Here is a 19,503-nt window from a genome sequence, read left to right as displayed (position 1 = left end):
TTGAACGCACGAACAAAACGCCGCTGTTTGGATATAACTATGGATTATTTTGAACCAAACCAACATTTGTTATTGAAGTAGAAGTCCTGGGAGTGCATTCTGACGAAGAACACCAAAGGTAATAACATTTTTCTTATAGTAAATCTGACAAAAGGGGAGTGCTAAACTTGCTGGGTGTCTAAAATAGCTAACCCTGTGATGCCGGGCTATCTACTGAGAATATTGCAAAATGTGCTTTCACCGAAAAGCTATTTTAAAATCGGACATATCGAGTGCATAGAGGAGTTCTGTATCTATAATTCTTAAAATAATTGTTATGTTTTTTGTGAACGTTTATCGTGAGTAATTTAGTAAATTCACCGGCAGTGTTCGGTGGGAATGCTAGTCACATGCTAGTCACATGCTAATGTAAAAAGCTGGTTTTTGATATAAATATGAACTTGACTGAACAAAACATGCATGTATTGTATAACATAATGTCCTAGGGTTGTCATCCGATGAAGATCATCAAAGGTTAGTGCTGCATTTAGCTGTGGTTTGGGTTTATGTGACATTATATGCTAGCTTGAAAAATGGGTGTCTGATTATTTCTGGCTGGGTACTCTGCTGACATAATCGAATGTTTTGCTTTCGTTGTAAAGCCTTTTTGAAATCGGACAGTGTGGTTAGATTAACGAGAGTCTTGTCTTTAAAATGGTGTAAAATAGTCATATGTTTGAGAAATTGAAGTTTTTGCATTTTTTAGGTATTTGAATATCGCGCCACGGGATTACACTGGCAAGCGTCCCACCTAGCCCATAGAGGATAAACACACACACATAATAAACACACACAGGATAAACACACACAGGATAAATACACACAGGATAACACACACACAGGATAAACACACACAGGATAAACACACACAGGATAAACACACACAGGATAAACACAGACAGGATGAACACACACAGGATGAACACACACAGGATGAACACAGACAGGGATAGACATACACAGGGGACGGACACACACACACACACATACACACACACACACAGGGACACACACACACACACACACAAGGGACACACAAACACACAGGGACACACACACACACACACACACACACACACACACACACACACACACACACACACACACACACACAGGGACACACAAACACACAGGGACACACACACACACACACAAGGATGAACACACACACAGGGACACACACACACACACACACACACACACACACACACACACACACACACACACACACACACACACAGACACACACACACACACACACACACACAGGGACACTCACACACATACACACAGGGACACACACACACACAGGGACACACAAACACACAGGGACACACACACACACAAGGATGAACACACACACACAGGGACACACACACACACACACACACACACACACACACACACACACACACACACACACACACACACACAGACACACACACACACAGACACACACACACACACACACACACACACACACACACACAGGGACACTCACACACATACACACAGGGACACACACACACACAGGGACACACAAACACACAGGGACACACACACACACAGAGGGACACACACACACACGGGACATTCACACACACACAGGGACACACACACACACAGGGACACACACACACACACACACACACACACACACACACACACACACACACACACACACACACACACACACACACACACACACACACACACACACACACACACACACAGGGACACACACACACACACACACACACAGGGACACACACACACAGGGACACACACACACACAGGGACACATACACACACAGGGACACACACACACACACACAGGGACACATACACACACAGACACACACACACACACACACACACAGGGACACACACACACACACACACACACACACACACACACACACAAGGGACACACACACACACCAAATAATGGAAGTCAAGGATAACATTTCCGTAAAAAAAAACTGTGTTACATCGATCTTGACATCTCAAGATCTCTCTCCAGTGACAGTGAAATAATCGACAGAGAGAAACCGGCAAGTCTCCTCTCTCTCTCAGGTGAGACCATGCCAGTATATTACCTACCTTCTCTCTCTCTCTCTCTCTCTCAGGTGAGACCATGCCAGTATATTACCTACCTTCTCTCTCTCTCTCTCTCTCTCAGGTGAGACCATGACCAGTATATTACCTACCTTTCTCTCTCTCTCTCAGGTGAGACCATGCCAGTATATTACCTACCTTCTCTCTCTCTCTCAGGTGAGACCATGCCAGTATATTACCTACCTTCCTCTCTCTCTCTCTCAGGTGAGACCATGACCAGTATATTACCTACCTTCTCTCTCTCTCTCTCTCAGGTGAGACCATGACCAGTATATTACCTACCTTCTCTCTCTCTCTCTCTCTCTCTCAGGTGAGACCATGCCAGTATATTACCTACCTTCTCTCTCTCTCTCTCTCTCAGGTGAGACCATGACCAGTATATTACCTACCTTCTCTCTCTCTCTCTCTCAGGTGAGACCATGACCAGTATATTACCTACCTTCTCTCTCTCTCTCTCTCAGGTGAGACCATGACCAGTATATTACCTACCTTCTCTCTCTCTCTCTCTCAGGTGAGACCATGCCAGTATATTACCTACCTTCTCTCTCTCTCTCTCTCAGGTGAGACCATGACCAGTATATTACCTACCTTCTCTCTCTCTCTCTCTCAGGTGAGACCATGCCACTATATTACCTACCTTCTCTCTCTCTCTCTCTCTCTCTCAGGTGAGACCATGACCAGTATATTACCTACCTTCTCTCTCTCTCTCTCAGGTGAGACCATGCCAGTATATTACCTACCTTCTCTCTCTCTCTCTCCTCAGGTGAGACCATGCCAGTATATTACCTACCTTCTCTCTCTCTCTCTCTCTCTCTCTCTAGGTGAGACCATGACCAGTATATTACCTACCTTCTCTCTCTCTCTCTCTCTCAGGTGAGACCATGACCAGTATATTACCTACCTTATCTCTCTCTCTCTCTCAGGTGAGACCATGCCAGTATATTACCTACCTTCTCTCTCTCTCTCTCTCAGGTGAGACCATGACCAGTATATTACCTACCTTCTCTCTCTCTCTCTCTCTCTCTCAGGTGAGACCATGCCAGTATATTACCTACCTTCTCTCTCTCTCTCTCTCTCTCAGGTGAGACCATGACCAGTATATTACCTACCTTCTCTCTCTCTCTCTCTCTCTCTCTAGGTGAGACCATGACAGTATATTACCTACCTTCTCTCTCTCTCTCTCTCTCTCAGGTGAGACCATGACCAGTATATTACCTACCTTCTCTCTCTCTCTCTCTCTCTCAGGTGAGACCATGACAGTATATTACCTACCTTCTCTCTCTCTCTCTCTCTCTCAGGTGAGACCATGACCAGTATATTACCTACCTTCTCTCTCTCTCTCTCTCAGGTGAGACCATGACCAGTATATTACCTACCTTCTCTCTCTCTCTCTCTCTCTCTCAGGTGAGACCATGCCAGTATATTACCTACCTTCTCTCTCTCTCTCTCTCTCTCTCTCTCTCTCAGGTGAGACCATGACCAGTATATTACCTACCTTCTCTCTCTCTCTCTCTCTCTCTCTCAGGTGAGACCATGACCAGTATATTACCTACCTTCTCTCTCTCTCTCTCTCAGGTGAGACCATGCCAGTATATTACCTACCTTCTCTCTCTCTTTCTCTCAGGTGAGACCATGACCAGTATATTACCTACCTTCTCTCCTTCAGGTGAGACCATGACCAGTATATTACCTACCTTCTCTCCTTCAGGTGAGACCATGACCAGTATATTACCTACCTTCTCTCCTTCAGGTGAGACCATGACCAGTATATTACCTACCTTCTCTCCTTCAGGTGAGACCATGACCAGTATATTACCTACCTTCTCTCCTTCAGGTGAGACCATGACCAGTATATTACCTACCTTCTCTCCTTCAGGTGAGACCATGCCAGTATATTACCTACCTTCTCTCTCTCTCTCTCTCAGGTGAGACCATGCCAGTATATTACCTACCTTCTCTCTCTCTCTCTCTCTCTCTCAGGTGAGACCATGACCAGTATATTACCTACCTTCTCTCTCTCTCTCTCAGGTGAGACCATGCCAGTATATTACCTACCTTCTCTCTCTCTCTCTCTCAGGTGAGACCATGCCAGTATATTACCTACCTTCTCTCTCTCTCTCTCAGGTGAGACCATGCCAGTATATTACCTACCTTCTCTCTCTCTCTCTCTCAGGTGAGACCATGACCAGTATATTACCTACCTTCTCTCTCTCTCTCTCTCAGGTGAGACCATGCCAGTATATTACCTACCTTCTCTCTCTCTCTCTCTCAGGTGAGACCATGACCAGTATATTACCTACCTTTCTCTCTCTCTCTCTCAGGTGAGACCATGACCAGTATATTACCTACCTTCTCTCTCTCTCTCTCTCAGGTGAGACCATGCCAGTATATTACCTACCTTCTCTCTCTCTCTCTCTCTCTCTCTCTCAGGTGAGACCATGACCAGTATATTACCTACCTTCTCTCTCTCTCTCTCTCAGGTGAGACCATGACCAGTATATTACCTACCTTCTCTCTCTCTCTCTCAGGTGAGACCATGACCAGTATATTACCTACCTTCTCTCTCTCTCTCTCTCTCTCTCTCTCTCTCAGGTGAGACCATGACCAGTATATTACCTACCTTCTCTCTCTCTCTCTCTCTCTCAGGTGAGACCATGACCAGTATATTACCTACCTTCTCTCTCTCTCTCTCAGGTGAGACCATGCCAGTATATTACCTACCTTCTCTCTCTCTCTCTCTCAGGTGAGACCATGACCAGTATATTACCTACCTTCTCTCTCTCTCTCTCTCTCTCTCAGGTGAGACCATGACCAGTATATTACCTACCTTCTCTCTCTCTCTCTCTCTCTCTCTCAGGTGAGACCATGACAGTATATTACCTACCTTCTCTCTCTCTCTCTCAGGTGAGACCATGACCAGTATATTACCTACCTTCTCTCTCTCTCTCTCTCTCTCTCTCAGGTGAGACCATGACCAGTATATTACCTACCTTCTCTCTCTCTCTCTCTCTCTCAGGTGAGACCATGACCAGTATATTACCTACCTTCTCTCTCTCTCTCTCTCTCTCTCTCAGGTGAGACCATGACAGTATATTACCTACCTTCTCTCTCTCTCTCTCTCTCTCAGGTGAGACCATGACCAGTATATTACCTACCTTCTCTCTCTCTCTCTCTCAGGTGAGACCATGACCAGTATATTACCTACCTTCTCTCTCTCTCTCTCTCTCTCTCTCTCAGGTGAGACCATGCCAGTATATTACCTACCTTCTCTCTCTCTCTCTCTCTCTCTCTCTCTCAGGTGAGACCATGACCAGTATATTACCTACCTTCTCTCTCTCTCTCTCTCTCTCTCTCAGGTGAGACCATGACCAGTATATTACCTACCTTCTCTCTCTCTCTCTCTCAGGTGAGACCATGCCAGTATATTACCTACCTTCTCTCTCTCTTTCTCTCAGGTGAGACCATGACCAGTATATTACCTACCTTCTCTCCTTCAGGTGAGACCATGACCAGTATATTACCTACCTTCTCTCCTTCAGGTGAGACCATGACCAGTATATTACCTACCTTCTCTCCTTCAGGTGAGACCATGACCAGTATATTACCTACCTTCTCTCCTTCAGGTGAGACCATGGCCAGTATATTACCTACCTTCTCTCCTTCAGGTGAGACCATGACCAGTATATTACCTACCTTCTCTCCTTCAGGTGAGACCATGACCAGTATATTACCTACCTTCTCTCCTTCAGGTGAGACCATGACCAGTATATTACCTACCTTCTCTCCTTCAGGTGAGACCATGACCAGTATATTACCTACCTTCTCTCCTTCAGGTGAGACCATGCCAGTATATTACCTACCTTCTCTCCTTCAGGTGAGACCATGACCAGTATATTACCTACCTTCTCTCCTTCAGGTGAGACCATGACCAGTATATTACCTACCTTCTCTCTCTCTCTCTCTCTCTCAGGTGAGACCATGCCAGTATATTACCTACCTTCTCTCCTTCAGGTGAGACCATGACCAGTATATTACCTACCTTCTCTCCTTCAGGTGAGACCATGCCAGTATATTACCTACCTTCTCTCCTTCAGGTGAGACCATGGCCAGTATATTACCTACCTTCTCTCCTTCAGGTGAGACCATGGCCAGTATATTACCTACCTTCTCTCCTTCAGGTGAGACCATGACCAGTATATTACCTACCTTCTCTCCTTCAGGTGAGACCATGACCAGTATATTACCTACCTTCTCTCCTTCAGGTGAGACCATGGCCAGAATGTCGTTGCTGTAGACCTTCTCCTGCTCTCCGTCTGCAGGCTGCGTTGTCATGGCGCCGGGGGGCGGAGGGGGCAGCAGGGCGAACTCCAGGCGGGCGATAGCATCGAAACACTTCCTGAGGTGGGGCTGAACGGCCTGGGGGTTCCTGGTCTGAGCCAAGATCTCCAGGAGCTCATCGTTGGACAGGAAGTAGAACCTGGGAACGGTACCGAGAGACGGACCCGTTGATTCATGAAGTGTCTTCCAACATTTTACCACAGCGAACATCACAACACAGTGAGACATGACATCAGCAGATATAGATCCATTAACCAAGTGGTTAAGACAGTGACCACCAATCCTGGTCCTAGAGAGATACATGCAGACAGCGGAGTACCTGGGGAAGATGACTCTCTTGGACTCCAGGTAGGCCTCCAGACACTTCTGGATCTGGTCTAGCAGGGCGTTGTTGTTCTGGAAGATCTCCAGCAGACCTGTAGAGAGACAAAGTGAACAGGGGAGTGGTGTTGGCGTGTGTGATACCCCCCTCTCTCTCTCAGTGTGTGAGTGTGTGTGAGGTGAGAGAGAGAGTTAGTTACCTGGCTGTGTAGCAGCCCTCAGAGCATTGGGAAGCCTGTTGACCTTCCTCATAATCTCCTTCCAGGACTTGTCCACCTGGAGGAACATCTTGGCTTCAGCAGGAAGCTGCCTCTGGATGTCTGGAGCACTGAAAATACTCTCCAGGTAGAGCCAGTTACGCTGACACGTCAGCCACTCTTCCTACAGGAGAGAGAGAGAGAGAGAGAGAGAGAGAGAGAGAGAGAGAGGAAGGAGGGATGGAGGTAGAGAGAGAGGTTATATTCTGGAGCACTGAAGATACTCTCCAGGTACAGCCAGTTACGCTGACACGTCAGCCACTCTTCCTACAGGAGAGAGAGAGAGAGAGAGAGAGAGAGAGGGAAGGAAGGAGGGATGGAGGTAGACAGAGAGGTTATATTCTGGAGCACTGAAGATACTCTCCAGGTAGAGCCAGTTACGCTGACACGTCAGCCACTCTTCCTACAGGAGAGAGAGAGAGAGAGAGAGAGAGAGAGAGAGAGAGAGAGAGGGAAGGAAGGAGGGATGGAGGTAGACAGAGAGGTTATATTCTGGAGCACTGAAGATACTCTCCAGGTAGAGCCAGTTACGCTGACACGTCAGCCACTCTTCCTACAGGAGGGAGAGAGAGAGAGAAGTTATCATGTGGAGCACTGAAGATACTCTGCAGGTAGAGCCAGAGAGAGAGAGAGAAGTAGATCAGTGAGAGAAAGAGGGTTAGGATTAGAAGGATAGAGGGGGAGGGGGAGAGAAGGAGGAGAGAATGACCTAGCATTTGATACATGACCATTTGGTGTATAAAACAGCATCATCACACAGTAGCATCCATTTGATTTGGTCTGACACTAGTCTGTCACCTAGAGTTTAGCCAAAACAGTAAATGAATGTGATTGGTCTCGGTCTCACCAGTGTCTGGCTGAAGAGGTTTAGCTGCCTCTGCCACTCGTCTACTCTGGTCTTGATGGGGCCGACGTAGCGAGAGGACGCCACCGTGGCCATGTTGATGGTACTGTCATCCAGCAGCACCTGAATGTCATCAGTTCCTCCCAGGATGAACAGGTCTTTAGACTCCCGGTGGGAGAGAACCGGAAACTCCGTGGTCTTCCAGGAATCCTCAACCTACACAGTGGGGTTGAGTTTAGACAATAGCAATTACAGGAAGTAGAACTACAGCATGGAATCTTTTCATGTTCTTCCTGGGTCTGTCCTACCTTTTTAAGGATGGTCTCCAGGGATGCCTCTCCTGAAGCCTGTCCTGACACCTGGAAGAGAAGAACCAGACTGGGTCAAACACTTTACTGTACTGCTTCTGTTTGACCTGGTTTACCTGCTACAACAGAATGGCTACATACAACTACATCAACAAGTCTGTAGTTGGTACCTCCTGTATGTCCATGTCATAGCAGAGGGTGGGTGGTACCTCCTGTATGTCCATGTCATAGCAGAGGGTGGGTGGTACCTCCTGTATGTCCATGTCATAGCAGAGGGTGGGTGTTACCTCCTGTATGTCCATGTCATAGCAGAGGGTGGGTGTTACCTCCTGTATGTCCATGTCATAGCAGAGGGTGGGTGTTACCTCCTGTATGTCCATGTCATAGCAGAGGGTGTGGGTGTTACCTCCTGTATGTCCATGTCATAGCAGAGGGTGTGTGGTACCTCCTGTATGTCCATGTCATAGCAGAGGGTGGGTGGTACCTCCTGTATGTCCATGTCATAGCAGAGGGTGGGTGTTACCTCCTGTATGTCCATGTCATAGCAGAGGGTGGGTGTTACCTCCTGTATGTCCATGTCATAGCAGAGGGTGGGTGGTACCTCCTGTATGTCCATGTCATAGCAGAGGGTGGGTGGTACCTCCTGTATGTCCATGTCATAGCAGAGGGTGGGTGTTACCTCCTGTATCGCTTCGCTGTAGCTGAAGATGTTGAGTTCCTCTAGAGAGGCCAGAGTTTGAGGTTCCTCCAGGAGACTGGTCTCTATGATGGCCTCCAGAATCTCCCAGTGTCTGCCCTTCAGACACGGGTTACGCAGGTCTGTGATCACTGGGAGCTGGAGGGAGAAAACACACACACACGTTACACTCACACACACACACACACACACACACACACTGAGTGTACAAAACATTAGTACTCCCTTCTGCCCTCAGAACAGTCTCAATTCGTCAGGACATGGACTCTACAAGGTGTTGAAAGCGTTCCACAGGGATGCTGGCCCATGTTGACTCCAACGCTTCCCACAGTTGTGTCAAGTTGGCTGGATGTCTTTTGGTTGGTGGACCATTCTTGATACACACAGGAAACTGTTGAGTGTGAAAAACCCAGCAGCGTTGCAGTTCTTTACACACTCAAACCGGTGAGCCTGGCACCTACTACCAAACCCCGTTCAAAGGCACTTGAATCTTTTGTCTTGCCCATTCACCCTCTGAATGTCACACACAATCCATGAATCTATTGTCTCAAGGCTTAAAAATCCTTCTTTAACATGTCTCCTCCCCTTCATCTACACTGATTGAAGTGGATTTAACAAGTGACATCAATAAGGATCATAGTTTTCACCAGGTCAGTCTGTGTCATGGAAAGAGCAGGTGTTTCTAATGTTTTGTACACTCATGCATATACAGTATATTACAGACTGTAACAAAAAACACCTGTCACACATCATATCAACATCAACTGGAGAGAATCATCACACACACATCATACCTTCTCCCTCATGGCCTCAACGTGCTCTTTGAGTCGTGGAACCACACTGTTGGGTGGCAGGCCTTTCTCCAGCTGGTTCACACACTTGGCATACTTATTGACCTGGGCACTCAGAGTCTCTGGGTCCAACTCCTCAAACTTACACTGGGAGGGAGAGAGAGAAGGACAGGTGGAGTATACTACTGTTATTACATACACTGAGAAGACAGGTGGAGTATACTACTGTTATTACATACACTGAGAAGATAGGTGGAGTATACTACTGTTATTACATACACTGAGAAGACAGGTGGAGTATACTACTGTTATTACATACTCTGAGAAGATAGGTGGAGTATACTACTGTTATTACATACTCTGAGACGATAGGTGGAGTATACTACTGTTATTACATACACTGAGAAGATAGGTGGAGTATACTACTGTTATTACATCCTCTGAGAAGATAGGTGGAGTATACTACTGTTATTACATACTCTGAGAAGATAGGTGGAGTATACTACTGTTATTACATACACTGAGAAGACAGGTGGAGTATACTACTGTTATTACATACTCTGAGAAGACAGGTGGAGTATACTACTGTTATTACATACACTGAGAAGACAGGTGGAGTATACTACTGTTATTACATACTCTGAGAAGACAGGTGGAGTATACTACTGTTATTACATCCTCTGAAAAGATAGGTGGAGTATACTACTGTTATTACATACACTGAGAAGACAGGTGGAGTATACTACTGTTATTACATACTCTGAGAAGACAGGTGGAGTATACTACTGTTATTACATACACTGAGAAGACAGGTGGAGTATACTACTGTTATTACATACTCTGAGAAGACAGGTGGAGTATACTACTGTTATTACATACTCTGAGAAGATAGGTGGAGTATACTACTGTTATTACATACTCTGAGAAGATAGGTGGAGTATACTACTGTTATTACATACTCTGAGAAGATAGGTGGAGTATACTACTGTTATTACATACTCTGAGAAGATAGGTGGAGTATACTACTGTTATTACATACTCTGAGAAGATAGGTGGAGTATACTACTGTTATTACATACACTGAGAAGACAGGTGGAGTATACTACTGTTATTACATACACTGAGAAGACAGGTGGAGTATACTACTGTTATTACATACTCTGAGAAGACAGGTGGAGTATACTACTGTTATTACATACTCTGAGAAGACAGGTGGAGTATACTACTGTTATTACATACTCTGAGAAGACAGGTGGAGTATACTACTGTTATTACATACACTGAGAAGACAGGTGGAGTATACTACTGTTACTACATACACTGAGAAGGAAGATACACAGGCAGTTAGAATATGTTGCTGTAGCCTCATTTTGGGACAAAATGGTATTAACTTTTGCAGCGTGGTCAGAATGCAAAAGGTGAGACTGAGACAGCGGAGGAATAGAGGAACAATCCCCTTTGTAAAGTGTCAGAAGTGTATGGTAGGGAACACAGTGTCTTGTGTGTGATATCTAACCCCCTGCATGGTTCCATACTGTACCTCCATCCAGCCGGCCTGCAGGGCATCCCACTCCTCCAGAGAGTCCCACAGCAGCTGTTTCAGTTTCACCTCCGCACTCAGCTCCTCTAACGCCTCGTACTTAGTCACCTCCACCTACAGAGGTCAGGGGTTAGAGGTCAGAGAGGGGTCACTCAGCTCCTCTAACGCCTCGTACTTAGTCACCTCCACCTACAGAGGTCAGGGGTTAGAGGTCAGAGAGGGGTCACTCAGCTCCTCTAACGCCTCGTACTTAGTCACCTCCACCTACAGAGGTTAGGGGTTAGAGGTCAGAGAGGGGTCACTCAGCTCCTCTAACGCCTCGTACTTAGTCACCTCCACCTACAGAGGTCAGGGGTTAGAGGTCAGAGAGGGGTCACTCAGCTCCTCTAACGCCTCGTACTTAGTCACCTCCACCTACAGAGGTCAGGGGTTAGAGGTCAGAGAGGGGTCACTCAGCTCCTCTAACGCCTCGTACTTAGTCACCTCCACCTACAGAGGTCAGGGGTTAGAGGTCAGAGAGGGGTCACTCAGCTCCTCTAACGCCTCGTACTTAGTCACCTCCACCTACAGAGGTCAGGGGTTAGAGGTCAGAGAGGGGTCACTCAGCTCCTCTAACGCCTCGTACTTAGTCACCTCCACCTACAGAGGTCAGGGGTTAGAGGTCAGAGAGGGGTCACTCAGCTCCTCTAACGCCTCGTACTTAGTCACCTCCACCTACAGAGGTCAGGGGTTAGAGGTCAGAGAGGGGTCACTCAGCTCCTCTAACGCCTCGTACTTAGTCACCTCCACCTACAGAGGTCAGGGGTTAGAGGTCAGAGAGGGGTCACTCAGCTCCTCTAACGCCTCGTACTTAGTCACCTCCACCTACAGAGGTCAGGGGTTAGAGGTCAGAGAGGGGTCACTCAGCTCCTCTAACGCCTCGTACTTAGTCACCTCCACCTACAGAGGTCATGGGTTAGAGGTCAGAGAGGGGTCACTCAGCTCCTCTAACGCCTCGTACTTAGTCACCTCCACCTACAGAGGTCAGGGGTTAGAGGTCAGAGAGGGGTCACTCAGCTCCTCTAACGCCTCGTACTTAGTCACCTCCACCTACAGAGGTCAGGGGTTAGAGGTCAGAGAGGGGTCACTCAGCTCCTCTAACGCCTCGTACTTAGTCACCTCCACCTACAGAGGTCAGGGGTTAGAGGTCAGAGAGGGGTCACTCAGCTCCTCTAACGCCTCGTACTTAGTCACCTCCACCTACAGAGGTCAGGGGTTAGAGGTCAGAGAGGGGTCACTCAGCTCCTCTAACGCCTCGTACTTAGTCACCTCCACCTACAGAGGTCAGGGGTTAGAGGTCAGAGAGGGGTCACTCAGCTCCTCTAACGCCTCGTACTTAGTCACCTCCACCTACAGAGGTCAGGGGTTAGAGGTCAGAGAGGGGTCACTCAGCTCCTCTAACGCCTCGTACTTAGTCACCTCCACCTACAGAGGTCAGGGGTTAGAGGTCAGAGAGGGGTCACTCAGCTCCTCTAACGCCTCGTACTTAGTCACCTCCACCTACAGAGGTCAGGGGTTAGAGGTCAGAGAGGGGTCACTCAGCTCCTCTAACGCCTCGTACTTAGTCACCTCCACCTACAGAGGTCAGGGGTTAGAGGTCAGAGAGGGGTCACTCAGCTCCTCTAACGCCTCGTACTTAGTCACCTCCACCTACAGAGGTCAGGGGTTAGAGGTCAGAGAGGGGTCACTCAGCTCCTCCTAACGCCTCGTACTTAGTCACCTCCACCTACAGAGGTCATGGGTTAGAGGTCAGAGAGGGGTCACTCAGCTCCTCTAACGCCTCGTACTTAGTCACCTCCACCTACAGAGGTTAGGGGTTAGAGGTCAGAGAGGGGTCACTCAGCTCCTCTAACGCCTCGTACTTAGTCACCTCCACCTACAGAAGTCAGGGGTTAGAGGTCAGAGAGGGGTCACTCAGCTCCTCTAACGCCTCGTACTTATTCACCTCCACCTACAGAGGTCAGGGGTTAGAGGTCAGAGAGGGGTCACTCAGCTCCTCTAACGCCTCGTACTTAGTCACCTCCACCTACAGAGGTCAGGGGTTAGAGGTCAGAGAGGGGTCACTCAGCTCCTCTAACGCCTCGTACTTAGTCACCTCCACCTACAGAGGTTAGGGGTTAGAGGTCAGAGAGGGGTCACTCAGCTCCTCTAACGCCTCGTACTTAGTCACCTCCACCTACAGAGGTCAGGGGTTAGAGGTCAGAGAGGGGTCACTCAGCTCCTCTAACGCCTCGTACTTAGTCACCTCCACCTACAGAGGTCAGGGGTTAGAGGTCAGAGAGGGGTCACTCAGCTCCTCTAACGCCTCGTACTTAGTCACCTCCACCTACAGAGGTCAGGGGTTAGAGGTCAGAGAGGGGTCACTCAGCTCCTCTAACGCCTCGTGCTTAGTCACCTCCACCTACAGAGGTCAGGGGTTAGAGGTCAGAGAGGGGTCACTCAGCTCCTCTAACGCCTCATACTTAGTCACCTCCACCTACAGAGGTTAGGGGTTAGAGGTCAGAGAGGGGTCACTCAGCTCCTCTAACGCCTCGTACTTAGTCACCTCCACCTACAGAGGTTAGGGGTTAGAGGTCAGAGAGGGGTCACTCAGCTCCTCTAACGCCTCGTACTTAGTCAACTCCACCTACAGAGGTCAGGGGTTAGAGGTCAGAGAGGGGTCACTCAGGTCCTCTAACGCCTCGTACTTAGTCACCTCCACCTACAGAGGTCAGGGGTTAGAGGTCAGAGAGTGATGACTCTACTTGAGGGTAGTGGACAAGAAGGGTGAAAGGGGTCAATGAGGGATAGAGAATATAGGCATCCTTTGAAAGAGACACCTCAATCAATGCACATCCAGGTGTGAAAAAGTGCCAAAGGGAAAATACTTAAAACGCACAACAGTACTATATAAGTTACTCTACATTTAACTATACTGTTTCTCTCAAGGAACAATGGTGAAAAGTGGTGTTTTGCTGCCTTCTGGTGGTCAGAAGACATACTGTATCCTATTACTCTGCATCTCATCTATGTATTGTATCGTATAGTATTGTATAGTATTGTATAGTATTGTATTGTATTGTATTGTATTGTATTGTAGAATATTGTATTGTATAGTATAGTATCGTATAGTATGGTATTGCATGGTATGGTATATTGTATTGTAGTACCTTGAAATTCTTCTGGAAAGACTTGTACTGGAAGGCCTGGGTCTGCAGCTCGTCTATGGAGACCTGGACCTCCTCCAGCAGCAGACGGACCTTGGGACGCTCAGCGTTGATGTCCATGATCTGATTGTTCTGGGGAGCAGAGATTAACACATACACACAGTTATATATGGATCAGGGATGGGCAACTGTTTTGCTCGCAGCAAAATTTCACCTAGAGCCCCAAAAAGGCTAGGGCCGGCTCTGCCTGCATGTGTGGGTATGCAGACCCGCGAGCCACTGCGGCCATTCATTACAAGCTCAGATCAAAGTTGCCCCTTCCTGATCTGGATCAAACCCATACAAATCTCTATTTACCTTACCCTGACAGACTAAATTGTCTTTTCAGGTCAGTTGATTTAGAGCACAACGACCTGGGGAAGAGGAACCCAGTTGTAAATGACTGTCATATCCAGAGACTAATGTATACATTCTTAGCTTTTTCCACGGTTATTTATAAAGCCTATCTGGGGACAAACACTGACCCTTAGCGTGATGGTGAAGCTAGTGTGATACAAAGCATCTGAACGTTGACCCTTGACCTCTAGTTACCTGAGCCTGCTGTTTGACCCTCTTGACCTCCTTGTTGAGGTCGGTGATGTCCCGTTGGAGGTGGATACAGAACTTGTCCACGTTGGCGTCCTTCTCTCCCACGGCCTTGTCGATGGCGTTGCGTGCGGCGGTGACTGAGGGTTTCAGGGTGGCGTAGACTGCAAAGTCCTCAGGAGGGCTGGGCACGGAGTAGGAGTCTATCAGCTTGTACATCTGGGACACGGTCTCTGTCTGCTCGTCCAACCACTCCATCTGACACACAAATACACAGACCATGAAAGAACTGTCAGCGTTTCCCCCAGATGTTTTCCTAGGCGGGCCATAATGGCTGCAAACAGAAATTCGACTAAGTCCTTTCCCAGAAACATGCACGAAAGACTTTCACCTGACAACATGAAACCAACACCACTGACCCCCTGGGTCATCTTTCCCAGTAGTTTGGTAATGAGTAATGTAACAATGACTACAGTGTGATACAAAGTGACGAAGCACTCTGGGACTGCGTCCGCTACTCTGGGACTGCGTCCGCTACTCTGGGACTGCGTCCTCTACTCTGGGACTGCGTCCGCTACTCTGGGACTGCGTCCGCTACTCTGGGACTGCGTCCGCTACTCTGGGACTGCGTCCGCTACTCTGGGACTGCGTCCTCTACTCTGGGACTGCGTCCGCTACTCTGGGACTGCGTCCGCTACTCTGGGACTGCGTCCGCTACTCTGGGACTGCGTCCTCTACTCTGGGACTGCGCTACTCTGGGACTGCGTCCGCTACTCTGGGACTGCGTCCGCTACTCTGGGACTGCGTCCGCTACTCTGGGACTGCGTCCGCTACTCTGGGACTGCGTCCGCTACTCTGGAGCTGTGTCAGTCTCTTGAATGAAGAAGATGATGGCTCTGTGTGACCATCAACCTTAACCTAATTCTCCTAACCTGCTACGTTCATTTTCCTGACCCTGCTGTGTAAGTTCTCCTAACCTGCTACGTTCATTTTCCTGACCCTGCTGTGTAAGTTCTCCTAACCTGCTACGTTCATTTTCCTGACCCTGCTGTGTAAGTTCTCCTAACCTGCTACGTTCATTTTCCTGACCCTGCTGTGTAAGTTCTCCTTACCTGCTATGTTCATTTTCCTGACCCTGCTGTGTAAGTTCTCCTTACCTGCTACGTTCATTTTCCTGACCCTGCTGTGTAAGTTCTCCTAACCTGCTACGTTCATTTTCCTGACCCTGCTGTGTAAGTTCTCCTAACCTGCTACGTTCATTTTCCTGACCCTGCTGTGTAAGTTCTCCTAACCTGCTACGTTCATTTTCCTGACCCTGCTGTGTAAGTTCTCCTAACCTGCTACGTTCATTTTCCTGACTCTGCTGTGTAAGTTCTCCTTACCTGCTACGTTCATTTTCCTGACCCTGCTGTGTAACTTCTCCTAACCTGCTACGTTCATTTTCCTGACCCTGCTGTGTAAGTTCTCCTAACCTGCTACGTTCATTTTCCTGACCCTGCTGTGTAAGTTCTCCTAACCTGCTACGTTCATTTTCCTAACCCTGCTGTGTAAGTTCTCCTAACCTGCTACGTTCATTTTCCTGACCCTGCTGTGTAAGTTCTCCTTACCTGCTACGTTCATTTTCCTGACCCTGCTGTGTAAGTTCTCCTAACCTGCTACGTTCATTTTCCTGACCCTGCTGTGTAAGTTCTCCTAACCTGCTACGTTCATTTTCCTAACCCTGCTGAGTAAGTTCTCCTAACCTGCTACGTTCATTTTCCTGACCCTGCTGCGTAAGTTCTCCTAACCTGCTACGTTCATTTTCCTGACCCTGCTGCGTAAGTTCTCCTAACCTGCTACGTTCATTTTCCTGACCCTGCTGCGTAAGTTCTCCTAACCTGCTACGTTCATTTTCCTGACCCTGCTGCGTAAGTTCTCCTAACCTGCTACGTTCATTTTCCTGACCCTGCTGCGTAAGTTCTCCTAACCTGCTACGTTCATTTTCCTGACCCTGCTGCGTAAGTTCTCCTAACCTGCTACGTTCATTTTCCTGACCCTGCTGCGTAAGTTCTCCTAACCTGCTACGTTCATTTTCCTGACCCTGCTGTGTAAGTTCTCCTAACCTGCTACGTTCATTTTCCTGACCCTGCTGTGTAAGTTCTCCTAACCTGCTACGTTCATTTTCCTGACCCTGCTGCGTAAGTTCTCCTTACCTGCTACGTTCATTTTCCTGACCCTGCTGTGTAAGTTCTCCTAACCTGCTACGTTCATTTTCCTGACCCTGCTGCGTAAGTTCTCCTAACCTGCTACGTTCATTTTCCTGACCCTGCTGCGTAACTTCTCCTAACCTGCTACGTTCATTTTCCTGACCCTGCTGCGTAAGTTCTCCTAACCTGCTACGTTCATTTTCCTGACCCTGCTGCGTAAGTTCTCCTAACCTGCTACGTTCATTTTCCTGACCCTGCTGCGTAAGTTCTCCTAACCTGCTACGTTCATTTTCCTGACCCTGCTGTGTAAGTTCTCCTTACCTGCTACGTTCATTTTCCTGACCCTGCTGCGTAAGTTCTCCTAACCTGCTACGTTCATTTTCCTGACCCTGCTGCGTAAGTTCTCCTAACGTGCTACGTTCATTTTCCTGACCCTGCTGTGTAAGTTCTCCTAACCTGCTACGTTCATTTTCCTGACCCTGCTGTGTAAGTTCTCCTAACCTGCTACGTTCATTTTCCTGACCCTGCTGTGTAAGTTCTCCTAACCTGCTACGTTCATTTTCCTGACCCTGCTGCGTAAGTTCTCCTTACCTGCTACGTTCATTTTCCTGACCCTGCTGCGTAACTTCTCCTTACCTGCTACGTTCATTTTCCTGACCCTGCTGCGTAAGTTCTCCTAACCTGCTACGTTCATTTTCCTGACCCTGCTGTGTAAGTTCTCCTAACCTGCTACGTTCATTTTCCTGACCCTGCTGTGTAAGTTCTCCTAACCTGCTACGTTCATTTTCCTGACCCTGCTGTGTAAGTTCTCCTAACCTGCTACGTTCATTTTCCTGACCCTGCTGTGTAAGTTCTCCTAACCTGCTACGTTCATTTTCCTGACCCTGCTGTGTAAGTTCTCCTAACCTGCTACGTTCATTTTCCTGACCCTGCTGTGTAAGTTCTCCTAACCTGCTACGTTCATTTTCCTGACCCTGCTACGTAAGTTCTCCTAACCTGCTACGTTCATTTTCCTGACCCTGCTGTGTAAGTTCTCCTAACCTGCTACGTTCATTTTCCTGACCCTGCTGCGTAAGTTCTCCTAACCTGCTACGTTCATTTTCCTGACCCTGCTGTGTAAGTTCTCCTAACCTGCTACGTTCATTTTCCTGACCCTGCTGCGTAAGTTCTCCTTACCTGCCACGAAAAAGTCAACTTTTACAAAAGCTGTATCCCTTCTAGACAAAACCGTCTCTTACCCGCTCCTGTATCTCCTCTAGGAAGGTGAGGGAGTTGACAAACTCTGTAGTTGCAGAGGGGATGAACTCCAGTTTGAACTGGGCATCCTGAGCCTCAGCGATGATGGCGTCGATCTTTCTCTTGGCCAGCAGGGGGAGCATGTCATTGATGGCCTGGAGGGGGGGTGGGGGCAGCACAGGCGTTAATGTTGGTCAGTGGATGGACGGCCCAATCCCAAATCCACCGCTTGACCCTATGCCCTATGGACTTGTGGAGAACCGAGAGGATTTGACATGTGTAAGCAATTTGGTAATAGCTCAAATTTGCCCTCTGATAGGCTAAGTGGAAGTTTATATTTATACATATTGCTAATACCAATTAAAAAGTTTCAGATCTCCACAGTGCAAAGGCCCAGGGTCTAGGGGGTGATTTAACACTGGGTAATTGTGTGATCCTCTCCTCCTACCTTCAGACAGCGTAGTGGTGAGGGGATGAGCTTCCCTTTGAGCAGAGTGGTGTCTACCAGCAGCAGGCCCAGGTGTCTCTTCTGTTTGATGGCCAGGGTCTCTTTATGTTGGCCGTGGTACTTCTCCAGACTCTCAGTGAAGAACGCCACTCCTACAGGGAACAGGACAGGGTACAGAGTCACATGATGACTCTCTAGACAGTTTAAAAAAGAGAGATGGGGAGTGTTGATTTGCCACTGTGAAATATACAGAAAACATCCTCACTGGATCCAAAAGTCTGAATGAACTGAGACAAAATGGATATGCTGCTGTGGTATTTGTGTTGAATGTAGAAACTCAAAGCTATATACTGAAAAGGAGTGCCTTGGCTAATCCATTTTTCTCTGTTCCCTAGTAAGTTCATTTAATTGATGATGTTGGTGATGATGATGAAGAGTGTTGCTACGGTACCGTGATCTTGATCTCTGAGCGCGTCCAGGTCCAGACTCTCATTCTCTCTGTAGAAGACGCGGAAGCTCTCAAAGGTGCGCGCGTACACGCTGGCCGAGTCAAACGCAAACTGGAGCGATTGCTGAGAGGGGAGCGAGAGGAGGAGGAAGAGGGAGACGA

General features: G+C 48.0%; 1 protein-coding gene across 1 annotated transcript in view; it reads right to left on the bottom strand.

Annotated features, from left to right (window-relative positions):
- The window catches only part of LOC106599067 (dynein axonemal heavy chain 6-like), a gene marked incomplete at its 3' end in the record, with an annotated part of 84,196 nt that overhangs the window by 49,323 nt on the left and 15,370 nt on the right, over window positions 1-19,503 (bottom strand). The window contains 13 exon segments of the mRNA XM_045713723.1: window positions 6,406-6,634; window positions 6,815-6,911; window positions 7,017-7,197; window positions 7,921-8,133; window positions 8,226-8,276; window positions 8,905-9,060; window positions 9,717-9,860; window positions 11,254-11,367; window positions 14,442-14,570; window positions 15,030-15,281; window positions 18,448-18,600; window positions 18,894-19,045; window positions 19,345-19,465. Of these exon segments, the coding sequence (XP_045569679.1) occupies window positions 6,406-6,634; window positions 6,815-6,911; window positions 7,017-7,197; window positions 7,921-8,133; window positions 8,226-8,276; window positions 8,905-9,060; window positions 9,717-9,860; window positions 11,254-11,367; window positions 14,442-14,570; window positions 15,030-15,281; window positions 18,448-18,600; window positions 18,894-19,045; window positions 19,345-19,465 (1,992 nt within the window).

Source organism: Salmo salar, unplaced genomic scaffold (assembly GCF_905237065.1).
Source record: "Salmo salar unplaced genomic scaffold, Ssal_v3.1, whole genome shotgun sequence".
Classification (NCBI taxonomy): domain Eukaryota; kingdom Metazoa; phylum Chordata; class Actinopteri; order Salmoniformes; family Salmonidae; genus Salmo; species Salmo salar.
The sequence above is the reverse complement of the archived record's forward strand: the minus strand, read 5'-3'. Positions and strand labels throughout refer to the sequence as shown.